Genomic DNA, 12,692 nt, shown 5'->3' with positions numbered 1-12,692 from the left:
CCGTTCGCAATGAAAATATGATGATATAGAGTTTCGAACCCCCGCATCAACACAAAACTCTCATCTCCGGAAGGACTCCACATAGTCCTTCCCTTTCAATCCATCCCTACAGAGCGACTCCAAAAATTCGCCATAGGTCATGGCTCTGTAGAGCGCGGGATTATCATCGTTCACGAGATCCTCGGCTGGAGCGATGATCGTGTCCACATCTGGATTGCAAAACGTCGCCAGGGACATTCGCACGGTGTCCTTGTTCACCGCTACGCGATGCTCCACGCTCTTGAATCGCCCATTGCTGAGAATCTGGCAGGAAAATGTTGCTGAAATCCCTCAAAATTTCGCTCGGAATCGTGGATCACACCTGCAATTGGTCCGCGATGTTCACCACGATCGCGTTGGGGATCGGCTCCAGCAGCAGCCAGCGATCTCCCTTGCGAACCTGGAAGAGAAAAATTCCCCCAAATTTTTAAAAGACTGCTTTTGGCGCCAAAACTCAAGTTTAGGGTTTAAGATAACCTGGAGGCCGGGGACGTTGTCGTGGAGGAGGAATGTGATAACACCGCCGTCGGAGTGAGAGCCGACGCCAAGCGTGAGATCTGGCGACGGGCACGGCGGGTAGTAGTTGATGCGCAGCACCAGGTTTGTGTCCGGCCATCCAAAGATCTCGCCAATGTAATCCTTTCGCAGCCCTAGGCTCTCGGATAGAGCTTCCAGCAAGCGGCTACAAAGATTGTGGAGCGCGTGAGTGTATTCGTCCAGGGTCTCCCTGCGCAGCAAAAGGAAAGATCCAAGTAAGTGTTTTGCTAAGTTTTTTTGTGAAATTTCCGGCAATCTTTGCGGCTAAAGCTATGAGGCGCCTGATGTTTATAGCTGGAAATCGAGAAAGGATGATTGAATTTTTGGTGCTGAGAGATGGCAACCAAATGGACAACTTTGGACTCAAATGCTGGTAAGTGTCATTCTGTTTTTCCTTCCAAAGCATGAACAGGGTGAAGAACTTACACGTATGAAGCTGGTTTTCTAGGCCATTCCTGATCAACGTCTCGCTTGTCCAGAGGCCAGAGATAATGGAGAAAGTAATCGCCCCAGTCGAGGATGGCTCCCTCCGTCACTCCTATGCGGCTCCCGTAGCCTACCAACGACCAAGGCTTGTTAGCATATACCTGTTTCTCCTCGAGTGGAAGATCAAAGAACTCTCTGGCTGCTGCAACGGTGCGGTCCATGACGGGTACAGGAACACAGTGGTTGATCAGCTGGAAGAACCCCCATTCCTCACAGGCACGCGAGATTTGATCCATGGTATCCTCTCTTCGGTGATCTTCCAGGCCAGAGAAATCAATAACCGGGATTGAACCATCGTCACCGAGATGGATCTGCTTATCCAGACAGGGGCGCTCTGATACAGGCCGTATATAAGATGGAGGAACTTCCTTGAGACCTTTCTCTGCAAGTGCTTGCACTCTTTGGACGGGCTCTTTCCAGGTCAGCTCTTCCTCCACCATTATTGGGATTGGTGTTTCTAACTCTTGATGGATCAGGAAATCAGCATTCATACCTGATACATCAGAAGAGCAAGCGCTTGGAGGATCCTAGATGCCGAGGTGGGATACTTGGACCTTATCTACTGAAGTTTTTTGCAGGAAAGATTCGTTCTAGCCTTCAAAAGCTGGCAACCCACGGTGTAGTGGTGCTTGTGATGCGTTAAAGGACTTCAGGCAATCAATCAGCGCTGGCCTCCGCTTTCGACAAGGTACAAGCAGTTTTCTTTTAATAAAAGAAACTTTAGCAACTGGGGCCACTTTGGAGACGTAAGCGGCCCATCTGCCATAGTTTGTTTTATCTCGTGCCGTTGCATCGGAAGCCAAAAGTTTGAGATCAAGTAAAAAGTAGATCATACGGTTCAAACTTCTTCGAAACTAAAAGGTGCTTCTCTCTTTTTCACAGATTTAAAACAAACTACAACAAAAACAACACATGCTAAATAAGTTTTTTCACCAAGTTCTTCATGTTTGACCGGACTGCCCACCTTTACTGCGGCCTTTGGCGAGATTTTCCTGAGCTTCCAGCGACTTGCCACCGGTTCCTCCCTTGATCACCGTCTCACCTTGTTCGCTCCTTTTCTTCAGTTCTTCCCTGGAGGCATCCTGATCAACTGGAGCCCCCGCATCCGAGCGTTTCTTGGTTTCCTGCTGCGCACTCTCTCTCTCTCTCTCTCTCTCTCTCTCATGGTAAACCGCTGCGACACGTATCGGCATGCAAGTGAGCTTCGTTGGCGGAATCTCCAGGCGTCAAGCCGAAAGGTATAATCTCGGTTCTCAAACACTTGCTGACATCGTTACTTTGTCATACAGCGTATAACTCACTCGAGACCGCTCTTTCTCGAAAGAGGAAGTTGCGACTTGCAGGACTGTAACTTGATGCGGGAAGAGAGACTTTGGTATTTGTTCATACCAACTTAACTATGATGGACCGAGGCTGGCCGTCAACGTCTCCGCGATCGTTTCAAGAAACAAACAAATCGGCTCGACGACAAAATCAAATTTCCGCTGGTAGATATATGTGCCATCAATGGACCGATTCTATGAAGCATCGCGAAGGAAGAAACTTGGCACAACGTTGACCTTCGCTCCGGTTTTAATTCCGTGCAAGGATGTTTTTGAGGACCATCGTGTAGACCTTTGATCGTCACAGTTGCGAAGGATCAGATTCACTCCATAGTCAATAAGGTAGGTGTTTTTTATCTCAAAATTGATATGTCACCCGACTCACTTTCTTTTTTTTATACAGCAAAAATTTCTACCGCTCTCTTTCAAACAGGCGCTTCACGGTTCAAAGTGTTCTCAGTCGTCTGGCACCATGCCCACTCCCAAAGGCAGGCTTCTTTGCAGGAAGTCCACCAAAGTTGAATATATGTAATGCGGGCGGACGGGAACCCATATATATTCTAGGGACGAGGTATGCAATCGCAACTTCAGCTTTCAAGCTTGTTCTTGGTAGAGTTCAAACACTTCGGGAACTAAAACTCATATGCAGGTCGGTGTCTAGTGCTCTTTCAGCTGCTTATTACTTATCCTCGCCGGGTGCTTCTCGTATGATCTTCCAAAGAATTATTTTTATAATCACACTCGCTGTAGCAATTCTTTTGGTGTGGGTACCGCTTCTTCTGACCACTTCTGCTTAAGACGCTTAATCCGCTGCCCGGGGAACGATATCACGCACAACGTCTTCGTCCTCGAGAAAAAGTTTCAGCATAAACAGAGCTGCGAAACGATTGGAGAGTTTTCAAAAGGCTCGACGACTTCTCCTTCAACTTGGCGTGCTCCTCTGCTCTTCTTCAGCGGGAAAGGTCTGGTTTGGGGCGCGGCTCAGCACCGCTATGTCGTCCACAGCAAGCAGCGACATGAATTCAAGCTTTAGCTCGAGCTGGGGACTTACGGCCGTGTTTCTAGTAGCGACGCTGGGCTGGTTTTTGGCAATCTACGCACGACAACGAAGAAATTATCCTTCCTTCCTCACGATTTTTCCTATCTTCGGTTCTTCGTTGCAACTGGCTAAGCACTATGATCACATGCACGATTTCCTACTCGAAAAGTTTTTGCGCAACGAGAAGCTCTACAATTCCAAGACATTCAGAGCGCCAATGCCGACCTTCGACTACTACTACACAGTCGACCCCGACGTGGTGGAGCACATTCTCAAGAACAACTTCGCGAACTATCCAAAGGTAATGGATGCGCCGCGGTTTCTTTTCCGAGCTCTCAGAATTTTCTTTGCAGGGTGACAAATTTCACGATATCATGGAAGTTCTTCTCGGAGACGGGATATTCAACTCGGATGGCGAGGTGTGGAAACGGCAGAGGAAGACCGCAAGCTTTGAGTTCGCCTCCAAAATTCTGAGGGACTTCAGCACGGTGGTGTTTAGAGACTACGCCGTCAAACTGGCGGATATCGTATCGGGGTGCACGAGCAGAGGACAAAGCTTCGATATGCAGGTGACTTCGTCTCGCTCTAATCTTCTTTGTGCTGATTCAAGCGATACACGTGCGCAGGACTTGTTCATGCGGATGACACTGGATTCGATTTGCAAGCTAGGATTTGGAGTGGAGATTGGAACGCTGTCCGCTTCCCTGCCGGAGAACAAATTTGCGATAGCGTTCGACAACGCCAACGCTTGGGTCACCAACAGGTTCGTCGATCCCTTCTGGAAGGTCGGCAGCCTTCTTAAACTCGGCCGCGAGGCTCAGCTCGCAAAGAATGCCAAGATTGTAGACGACTTCACATACAACGTGATAAAGACAAGGCGCGCTGAGCTACAGGGAAAGTGCGCAGACGAAGTAAGACGAATTTTTCTTCTTCGAGGAATTTGAGGAATGAAGAGAAACTCGGTTTCGTGACTTGTTGCTGACGCGCTCTCTGCTGTTTTGCAGAAGAAGGCAGACATTCTATCTCGATTTATGCTGCTCAGTGACGATCCTAAGAACCAGATCAACGACAAGACATTGCGCGACATTGTGCTGAATTTTGTAATCGCCGGCCGCGATACCACCGCTGTTACGCTCTCGTGGTTTGTCTACATGCTGGCCACTCATCCAGACTGCGGGGACAAGATCTACGCGGAGCTTTGCAAGCTAGAGACCGATGAGATGTCAACGGCAGCAATTAAAGCCAGCGAAGACACTACGGCCGGGTCTCAAATTTCAAGCTTCGCCAAGCTCCTGACGTATGACTCTTTGGCAAAGCTGGCCTACCTTCACGCGGCCATCACCGAGACACTCCGGCTATTCCCAGCCGTGCCAGAGGTAAACTTTTCTCCTCGTCTCTCTCCTTTGCGTTAGTCAGTTTGGCAGGCACTTATTTTGGTAGATGTATGACTGTTTGTATAGCGTGCACCTAACTGTGACCACCTTTGTGTGTGTGTGTCCCAGGACATTAAAGGCGTGCTGGCCGACGATACGCTTCCAGACGGAAAGAAAGTGAAAGCCGGGGACCAGATCAACTTTGTTCCGTGGTGCATGGGACGGATGGAGTCGCTCTGGGGAGAAGACGCTCGCGAGTACAAGCCCGAGAGATGGCTCTCCAAGGACGGAGTCTTCCAGCCCGTCTCGCCATTCAAATTCACCGCATTCCAGGTACTCCCTCCTTTCAGTGCTCTCTGAGAAGCATGCGAGTGGTGTGGAAACTTTCCTTCTCTTTCCTGAGCTGCTGCGAGAGAGTAAAAAAAAAAGAAAGCGAAAGTTCGATGCTAAAGTTCTTTGGTCTCTCCTTGGTCCTTGTGATCATATTCTTGGCGTGGGGTCTGCCACTTCCTCTCTCTCGTGTTCCGTGTTCTTCTTATTCCTTCCACACACTAGCAGCTCTTGATCGTTTCAACAGGAAAGGATATCTAAATTCTCGTCGTGTTTTCGTTTTGTTCATGCAGGCGGGTCCTCGAATTTGCCTTGGAAAGGACAGTGCTTATCTCCAGATGAAGATGACCGCCGCGACGCTCTGCCGATTCTTCCGCTTCGAGCTCGTCCCGGGCCACCAAGTCAAGTACCGGATGATGGCAATTCTCTCCATGGCAAACGGCCTTTGCGTCACAGCGTCCGAAAGATAGAAACCAAACAATGCACAGAAGCTTATATACTTGTTTTGAGGGTTAGCTCCAAAAAAAGAAGGAATCGGACAATTGGCGGTGGCTGCGCGCGCCACGCGGGCTCTCCATTTGCATGGGGTTGTTTTATAAAATGGAGGGCTCGTTTGAAACGAATCACTCGATCCATCTCTCTCGCAATCTCTTTTTCCTCTCTCTTTTCTTTTTCTTTGTTTGATCTGCGTGATGGCCACCACTGTCAACACCTGTGACTGCACTGCCGGTTGCGCTTCCGGGTCTCCCTGCCCCTGCGGGGACGATTGCAAGTAAGATTCCCTTGCTTCTTTTGCAAATCTGTATCGGTTTTTGCTAACTCGATGGTGGTTTGCGATGCTTGCAGATGTGCTGCCACTGCGACCAGTGGTGGTGCAACCTCCGCAACCGGACGAGGGTAAGTTGAGATAATCCCTTGAATTATTCTTGGAAGGGTATCTTGGATTCGAAAGTTTGATCTTTTGAAATCATATAATTCTTGCATTTATTTTGTTCTATTTGGGTTCCTGTGTTTTTTCTTTTCAGTGGTCACGAGGGGGTGTTTTGTGAGTGCGGCGCAAATTGCAACTGCGAGACGTGTACCTGCGCCAAGATGACGGCATCCGGCGAGCCATTCTGCAAGTGCGGCAGGACCTGCAGCTGCGAGACGTGCACTTGCCCTAAGCCAGTGCAAGGTTGAGCAGAAGTAGTACTGTGGTTGCCATAAAATCAATATAATAAACGAAGAGCTCTATTTTAGGTTCGGGACCACATGGTTGTATGGGTGTTTTCGTGGGCAAATGAGTTGTGGCCAGGGAGCGAAGGCAGAGGTGCAACAACTGTTTTCTGCCATGCAAGTCTATCCATTGCAATTTTGGGTTTGACATTTTCACTCAAAAAGATAAGCTCAAACTCAGACTCAAGTCACCAGGTGCTGGCCGAAGGACAGCATTCTTTTCTTCCTTAACGAAGGGAATATGATTCTTACTGGTACAAAAGGTTGCTCCTAAAGCATTCAAGCTTTGTGAGACTGACAGAAGTGGGGAATGCGGCACTTACATGCACGGCCGAGGCTCTCTCCTCGGCATATTATCGCTCGCTCTCTTGATTCCAACTGGCTTGGCGCTCATGGCAGGCAGCTGGAGCTGCGCAGATCCGGACACTTGCTGCTGCTTGGCAGTGAGTGAGAAGGCGAACGAGTTCCTTGGCGACCTGGGATTGCACGGATCTCACAGCCCTGGCTCTAGGGCTGTATCTCACAGTTGGCAGCAGTAGAAAGAACCTAAGTTTCAAATCCAAATAGGTTCAAATTCAAGCATTCCTGAGTAATGCAACTTAGCAGTGCAATATGCTTGCTACCTGTCTCATGAATGTGATGAGAATCTTGACGATCCGAGCGAGGTTTACTGTGGCTAGAGAAAATTCAATCTGGGAGGTTTTGCTGTGACGTACTTCTATTGCTAAGTCTACGGGTGATTCAAGTAAGTGTGTCCCTTATACGATGCCGATGCTGACGATCGGTGTATTGTGTATGGCAAATCTGGGTGTATGCCAATCTGGGCATAGGCATCGGAAACTTGAGAGTGGTGAGGTGCTAGAAATGGTGAGATGTTAATCCTTCCCCTCTTTTTACTTTTCATGGAACAATCGTCCGGTCCAATTCCAGATTGTTGCAAATGGTGGGAAATGAAATCTTGACATCAACTGTCCAGCATTTAGGCTTCGCCAGTATACTGATATCCTGGAAAAGAACGTGAGCCAAGGATAAGGCAAAAGAAATGGAAATGTTGCAGCTGGAAATCCTACTGGGATTGCTGCTGCTGGTGCTAGCGCTGCTCTCAATCCACCGCTTCTCGCGAGGTGGAGGACGCGATGGAGGATTGCCACTGATTGGCCACACGGTGGAAGTTCTAGCCAATTACCACCGGATCTTCGACTTGCTCCTGGAGAAATTCCAGAGCCAGGGCACGAGCACCGTGCCACTGTGGATTCCTGGCCAGTCCTACGTCTTCACGGTGGATCCAGCCAATGTAGAGTACATTCTCAAGACAAGATTCCAGAACTTCCCAAAGGTATCTTGTATGATCTCCAAATGGAGGGAGTGTGTGAATGATCGCAGGGCGAGCGCTTCCGGGAGAAATTCCAGCCTCTGCTGGGCGCCGGGATCTTCAACGCCGATGGCGCGGCGTGGAAGAGCCAGCGCAAGACGGCCAGCTTCGAGTTCGCGTCCAGGGTTTTGCGGGAGTGGAGCGGCAGCGTGTTCCGGGATCACGCGCTGGAGCTCGCCCGGATTGTGCGTGCCGCGGCATCCAACAAGACCTCCCTGGAAATGCAGGCAAGGAAGATCTCTCCTCTCGCTCTCTGTTCTTAGATAATCGCGAAATATTTCTTTCTTTGGATCACAGGATCTCTTCCTGCGAATGACGCTCGACACGATTTGTAACCTGGGATTTGGCGTACACCTCGGCCTCCTCTCCTCGACGCTCCCGCACAACGATTTCGCGGCCGCTTTCGACCGATGCAACGCCATAGTCTCCTTTCGCTTTGCGGATCCTTTCTGGAAGCTCAAGAGGCTGCTGCGAATCGGCGAGGAGGGGGATCTCCCGAAGAACCTGGCCACGGTCGACGAATTCACGTACAATATCATTCGCAAGAGGAGGATCCAGCTCTCCAAAGAGAACGAGGATCTTCGCGTAAGAAACTTTCTCTTTGCCCTTCTGTTTCATGCAATGCTTTCTTTGTTCCAGGCTCGCAAGAAAGATCTTCTTTCGCGATTCATGCTACTGGACGAGAGTTCCTCCGACGCTTATCTCCGCGACATTGTCCTCAACTTCGTCATCGCTGGGAGGGACACCACCGCCGCGACGCTCTCGTATTTCATCTACATGGTTGCCTCTCACCCCGATTGCCAGGCCAGGCTCCATTCGGAGCTTCTCGACTTTGATCACTCCAGCCGGCAACACGAACACCATGACGATGACCCAAGCTCCATGGAAAGTTTTGCAAAGCTCCTCACGCTCGAGGCGCTGGCCAAGCTCCCCTACCTCCACGCCGCAGTAAACGAGACCCTGCGCCTCTATCCATCCGTGCCACTGGTACGTAAAGTTGCTTCAGAATCTCGTTTTTTAACTTGATCTCCAGAACTTTAAAGGCGTCGCCAGCGACGACGTTCTTCCGGATGGCACGCGCGTCCGAAGAGGTGAGATCGTGTCTTACGTGCCATACTGCATGGGCCGGATGGAATCACTGTGGGGGCCCGATGCCGCGGACTTCCGCCCGGAGAGATGGCGCGCCGTCGATGGATCCGACTGGGATTTCAACTCGTCACCTTTCAAGTTCACAGCATTCCAGGTTCTTGAAATCTTCGCTATAGCCATCTTAAATCTTAAAACCTCTCCTCTCACAGGCAGGGCCTCGCGTTTGCCTTGGCAAAGACAGCGCTTATCTCCAGATAAAGATCACCGCGGCGCTTCTCTGTCGCTTCTTTGAGTTTCGTCTCGTTCCCAACCAGAATCTCCACTACCGCGTGATGGCTACGATTTCTCTGGCTTCTGGCATTAAAGTCGTGCCACTGAGAAGGTGACGGGATAATGACTAGAAACAAAAATGGGTAAAGACCGGAGTGGCCGATCTTTGTCGCCATCTTCGATTCAACTAAACATTGTAAGGAGCTGCTCATATTGAGAACACACAGCTCTCTTGATTTTAAAGTTGAAGCCTATGCATGCCAGTTCGTAGATGGTATGGATGAAGCTTAATGTGGTGATCTTGGAGCCCGGAATGTCTGTGAAATCAACTGGAACTTCAGTGATTGGGATGCCATAAACATTGCAAAGCATGATTAGTTCCACGTCGAAAGACCACCTACTGGTTGAGAGCTCTTTGAATAATTTTTTAGCTGCTGATTTAGTAAATAATTTAAACCCACACTATTGAAATAAAACCAGAATTAGTAAAGCACAAAAAAGTTTCTATAATTCTAATACCTGAGTGTCTTTGATATCATGCTTTCCAATGAACATCCTTGTGAGATAATGAAAGCCTTGGGACAGTATGCTCCGGTACCATTGTCTCTGGAAGCACATGTATAGAGGTTTTCTAAAGTATCAAATTCAACTAATAGACCTTTTCACGCAGGCGAGAACCAAACCATACCATTGGCTTGTTGTTCCGAAATCTCTCAATCTGTTATTGAACCAACATTAGTATATGTATTATTGTAAAATTTTCACTAATTAAATATACCTTTGGCTCAAAAGTTTCAAAAGCGGTGATGTCAACCGCACCATCCGCATCAACCATTAATATCAATTCACCACGTGAATCTAAAACTCCCTGCAGAATAGAAGAGGAAGAAGAAAAAACTATTAGAGATTATTCTAAACCATGGGCTTGTTTTTCACAAACCTCTTTGACTGCTCCACCTTTGCCCAGATTGCAATCAAGCTGTATCAACCGCAGGCAAGGGTACCGTTTAGTCATCTCCCAGACAATGTCAGGTGTTAAATCTTTGCTGCAGCCATCCACGACAATAACCTCGTATGTGAAGTGGCGATTCCTTTTGGCTCTCTGGGCTAGGTATCTATGAAAAACATGCATATAAACATATATGCTACTAAGGTTTCAATCAAGACATACCTTAAGGTGTGATCCAGGGGTTCTGCGATGCGCAACGCTTCATTGTACGCGGGAATAACAACCGAAAGATACATCGTTAGCTTCTTCTTTAGGTATGCCCTAGTAACCAAAACTCTATATAGTAAAGAAGAAGGGCAAAGTTTCCTTTTTCTTTCTATTTGGTTTAAAGTATCCACCGAGGAAAAAGAATAGAGGATATTCCACCATGGTGAAGCCAAGTCCATAGGCATGGTAGGATCTGGCAAGCGCAAGAAGAAGAAACTGTGCCATGCCGGATCGCTCGCAGCACATAAGCAGCCAAGATTCTTCAAGGAACTCTCAGCTCGTGATTTGCAACCTGTATATAACATCCCCATCACTAAAGTTCCAGTAGTTTTATGGACTCCAAGATCACCACATTAAGCTTCATCGGCACAAAAGTGTCAACTTTAAAGTTGTGCAAGCAGCTCCTTGTTATTTTTAGTTGAACGATGGCGACAAACATCGGCTCCCACTTTTGTTTCTAGTCATTAAATTTTACCAGTTGGCAAGATGCCGTCACCTTTTCAGTGGCACCACTTTAATCCCAGAAGCCAGAGAAATCGTGGCCATGACTCGATAGTGGAAAGTCTGGTTCGGAACGAGACGAAACTCGAAGAAGCGGCAGAGAAGCGCCGCGGTGATCTTTATCTGGAGATAAGCGCTGTCCTTGCCAAGGCAAACGCGAGGCCCTGCCTGTGAGAGGAGAGGTTTTCGGATCTAAGATGGCTATAGCGAACATTTCAAGAACCTGGAATGCTGTGAACTTGAAGGGCGACGGGTTGAAATCCCAGTTGGATCCATCGGCAGTGCGCCATCTCTCGGGGCGGAAGTCCGCAGCATCGGGTCCCCACAGCGATTCCATCCGGCCCATGCAGTATGCCGCGTAAGACACGATCTCGCCTCTTCGGACGGGCGTGCCATCCGGAAGAACGTCGTCGCTGGCAACGCCTTTAAAGTTCTGGAGATCCCCACGCTATAAACAAAAAGAGATTCTCAATAAACTTTACGTACCAGTGGCAGGGTCGGGTAGAGGCGGAGGGTCTCGTTTACTGCGGCGTGGAGATAGGGGAGCTTGGCCAGAGCCTCGAACTTGAGGAGATTTGCAAAGCTTTCTATGGAGCTTGGATCGTCGTCATGGCCTGGATGTTGGCGACTGGAGCGCTCGAAGTCGAGAAGCTCCGAATGGATCCTGCCCTGGCAATCGGGGTGAGAGGCAACCATGTAGATGAAATACGAGAGGGTCGCGGCGGTGGTGTCCCTCCCAGCTATCACGAAGTTGAGGACCATGTCGCGGAGATAAACGTCGGAGGAACTCTCGTCCAGTAGCATGAACCGCGAAAGAAGATCTTTCTTGCGAGCCTGGAAGGAAGAAAGCACCACGTCAAGATCAATGTTTACGAGAAATCTCTTACGCGAAGATCCTCGTTCTCTTTGGAGAGCTGGATCCTCCTCTTGCGAATGATATTGTACGTGAATTCGTCGACCGTGGCCAGGTTCTTTGGGAGATCGCGCTCCTCGCCGATGCGCAGCAGCCTCTTAAGCTTCCAAAAGGGATCCGCGAAGCGAAAGGAGACGATCGCGTTGCATCGGTCGCAAGCGGCCGCGAAATCGTTGTGCGGGAGCGTCGGAGAGAGGAGGCCGAGGCGCACGCCAAATCCCAGGCTACAAATCGTGTCCAGCGTCATCCGCTGGAAGAGGTCCTATGTGCAAAGAAGGAAAGAAGTGACTCTCGGTAAGAGCGAGAGATCTTTCTTGCCTGCATTTCCAGGGAGCTCTGCTTGGACGCCGCGGCGTCCACAATCCGGGCGAGCTCCAGCGCGTGATCCCGGAACACGCTGCCGCTCCACTCCCGCAAAACCCTGGACGCGAACTCGAAGCTGGCCGCCTTGCGCTGGCTCTTCCACGCCGCGCCATCGGCGTTGAAGATCCCGCCGCCCAGCAGCGGCTGGAATTTCTCCCGGAAGCGCTCACCCTGCGATCATTCACGCACTCCCTCCATTTGGAGATCATATAAGATACCTTTGGGAAGTTCTGGAATCTTGTCTTGAGAATGTACTCTACATTGGCTGGATCCACCGTGAAGACGTAGGATTGGCCAGGAATCCACAGCGGCACGGTGCTCGTGCCCTGGCTCTGGAATTTCTCCAGGAGCAAGTCGAAGATCCGGTGGTAATTGGCTAGAATTTCCACCGTGTGGCCAATCAGTGGCAATCCTCCATCGCGTCCTCCACCTCGCGAGAAGCGGTGGATTGAGAGCAGCGCTAGCAGCAGCAGCAGCAGCAATCCCAGTAGCTCCAGCATTTGCTTTTCTTTCGGGCTCACGTTCTCTTCCGGGATATATATGCTTGATTTTTCCTCGGTTTTAATCACCAGACAGAAAAAATAAAAAGACCATGGAACCAAAATTTTTAATGTCTCTCTCCATCAC

General features: G+C 49.5%; 5 protein-coding genes and 1 long non-coding RNA gene across 6 annotated transcripts; 4 read left to right on the top strand and 2 right to left on the bottom strand.

Moving 5' to 3' along the window:
- Nucleotides 1-3: 3 nt before the first annotated feature.
- Nucleotides 4-1,708, bottom strand: LOC9636874 (probable 2-oxoglutarate-dependent dioxygenase ANS). Its single transcript, XM_002974596.2, has 4 exons — nt 1,003-1,708; nt 517-766; nt 362-439; nt 4-303 (listed from the first exon to the last, which is right to left on the bottom strand). The coding sequence occupies exons 1-4, from the start codon at nt 1,551-1,553 to the stop codon at nt 61-63; spliced, it is 1,122 nt and encodes a 373-aa protein (XP_002974642.2). The 5' UTR covers nt 1,554-1,708; the 3' UTR covers nt 4-60.
- LOC112347879 lies at nt 526-1,138 on the top strand. The gene is made up of 4 exons (XR_002992886.1): nt 526-639; nt 688-791; nt 871-949; nt 1,025-1,138. It is a non-coding gene; the product is annotated as an uncharacterized LOC112347879 (long non-coding RNA).
- A 1,088-nt stretch (nt 1,709-2,796) lies between the features above and the next one.
- On the top strand, nt 2,797-5,757 carry LOC9637415 (cytochrome P450 704B1). The gene is made up of 7 exons (XM_002974802.2): nt 2,797-2,955; nt 3,034-3,724; nt 3,777-3,992; nt 4,050-4,334; nt 4,428-4,799; nt 4,926-5,129; nt 5,420-5,757. Exons 2-7 carry the CDS (start codon nt 3,377-3,379, stop codon nt 5,594-5,596), a joined length of 1,602 nt encoding a protein of 533 aa, XP_002974848.2. The 5' UTR covers nt 2,797-2,955; nt 3,034-3,376; the 3' UTR covers nt 5,597-5,757.
- A 31-nt stretch (nt 5,758-5,788) lies between these two features.
- LOC112347878 (EC protein homolog) lies at nt 5,789-6,362 on the top strand. The gene is made up of 3 exons (XM_024679441.1): nt 5,789-5,898; nt 5,973-6,023; nt 6,152-6,362. Exons 1-3 carry the CDS (start codon nt 5,819-5,821, stop codon nt 6,303-6,305), a joined length of 285 nt encoding a protein of 94 aa, XP_024535209.1. The 5' UTR covers nt 5,789-5,818; the 3' UTR covers nt 6,306-6,362.
- A 927-nt stretch (nt 6,363-7,289) lies between these two features.
- Nucleotides 7,290-9,330, top strand: LOC9636873 (cytochrome P450 704B1). Its single transcript, XM_024679477.1, has 6 exons — nt 7,290-7,677; nt 7,725-7,940; nt 8,011-8,298; nt 8,353-8,700; nt 8,747-8,956; nt 9,012-9,330. The coding sequence occupies exons 1-6, from the start codon at nt 7,384-7,386 to the stop codon at nt 9,186-9,188; spliced, it is 1,533 nt and encodes a 510-aa protein (XP_024535245.1). The 5' UTR covers nt 7,290-7,383; the 3' UTR covers nt 9,189-9,330.
- A 1,335-nt stretch (nt 9,331-10,665) lies between these two features.
- LOC9636871 (cytochrome P450 704B1) lies at nt 10,666-12,613 on the bottom strand. Its single transcript, XM_024679723.1, has 6 exons — nt 12,284-12,613; nt 12,021-12,236; nt 11,677-11,964; nt 11,276-11,623; nt 11,013-11,222; nt 10,666-10,957 (listed from the first exon to the last, which is right to left on the bottom strand). The coding sequence occupies exons 1-6, from the start codon at nt 12,563-12,565 to the stop codon at nt 10,781-10,783; spliced, it is 1,521 nt and encodes a 506-aa protein (XP_024535491.1). The 5' UTR covers nt 12,566-12,613; the 3' UTR covers nt 10,666-10,780.
- Nucleotides 12,614-12,692: the final 79 nt, after the last annotated feature.

The sequence above is a fragment of the Selaginella moellendorffii genome, unplaced genomic scaffold (assembly GCF_000143415.4).
Source record: "Selaginella moellendorffii unplaced genomic scaffold, v1.0 SELMOscaffold_25, whole genome shotgun sequence".
Classification (NCBI taxonomy): Eukaryota; Viridiplantae; Streptophyta; class Lycopodiopsida; order Selaginellales; family Selaginellaceae; genus Selaginella; species Selaginella moellendorffii.
Note: the sequence above shows the minus strand (reverse complement) of the source record. Positions and strands in the feature narration are given on the sequence as shown.

Excerpts from the sequence above, each read along its gene's own strand:
- LOC9636873 (XM_024679477.1), top strand. The coding sequence starts at position 7,384 with ATGGAAATGTTGCAGCTGGAAATCCTACTGGGATTGCTGCTGCTGGTG. Across the intron at positions 7,941-8,010 it reads AGACCTCCCTGGAAATGCAG|GATCTCTTCCTGCGAATGAC; the intron begins GCAAGGAAGATC and ends TTTGGATCACAG. Across the intron at positions 8,957-9,011 it reads TCAAGTTCACAGCATTCCAG|GCAGGGCCTCGCGTTTGCCT; the intron begins GTTCTTGAAATC and ends CTCCTCTCACAG.
- LOC9637415 (XM_002974802.2), top strand. The coding sequence starts at position 3,377 with ATGTCGTCCACAGCAAGCAGCGACATGAATTCAAGCTTTAGCTCGAGC. Across the intron at positions 4,800-4,925 it reads TATTCCCAGCCGTGCCAGAG|GACATTAAAGGCGTGCTGGC; the intron begins GTAAACTTTTCT and ends TGTGTGTCCCAG. Across the intron at positions 5,130-5,419 it reads TCAAATTCACCGCATTCCAG|GCGGGTCCTCGAATTTGCCT; the intron begins GTACTCCCTCCT and ends TTGTTCATGCAG.
- LOC9636871 (XM_024679723.1), bottom strand. The coding sequence starts at position 12,565 with ATGCTGGAGCTACTGGGATTGCTGCTGCTGCTGCTGCTAGCGCTGCTC. Across the intron at positions 11,965-12,020 it reads AGAGCTCCCTGGAAATGCAG|GACCTCTTCCAGCGGATGAC; the intron begins GCAAGAAAGATC and ends CTTTGCACATAG. Across the intron at positions 10,958-11,012 it reads TCAAGTTCACAGCATTCCAG|GCAGGGCCTCGCGTTTGCCT; the intron begins GTTCTTGAAATG and ends CTCCTCTCACAG.
- LOC9636874 (XM_002974596.2), bottom strand. The coding sequence starts at position 1,553 with ATGAATGCTGATTTCCTGATCCATCAAGAGTTAGAAACACCAATCCCA. Across the intron at positions 440-516 it reads ACAACGTCCCCGGCCTCCAG|GTTCGCAAGGGAGATCGCTG; the intron begins GTTATCTTAAAC and ends TTTCTCTTCCAG. Across the intron at positions 304-361 it reads ACATCGCGGACCAATTGCAG|ATTCTCAGCAATGGGCGATT; the intron begins GTGTGATCCACG and ends TTTTCCTGCCAG.
- LOC112347878 (XM_024679441.1), top strand. The coding sequence starts at position 5,819 with ATGGCCACCACTGTCAACACCTGTGACTGCACTGCCGGTTGCGCTTCC. Across the intron at positions 5,899-5,972 it reads CCCTGCGGGGACGATTGCAA|ATGTGCTGCCACTGCGACCA; the intron begins GTAAGATTCCCT and ends CGATGCTTGCAG. Across the intron at positions 6,024-6,151 it reads ACCTCCGCAACCGGACGAGG|TGGTCACGAGGGGGTGTTTT; the intron begins GTAAGTTGAGAT and ends TTTTCTTTTCAG.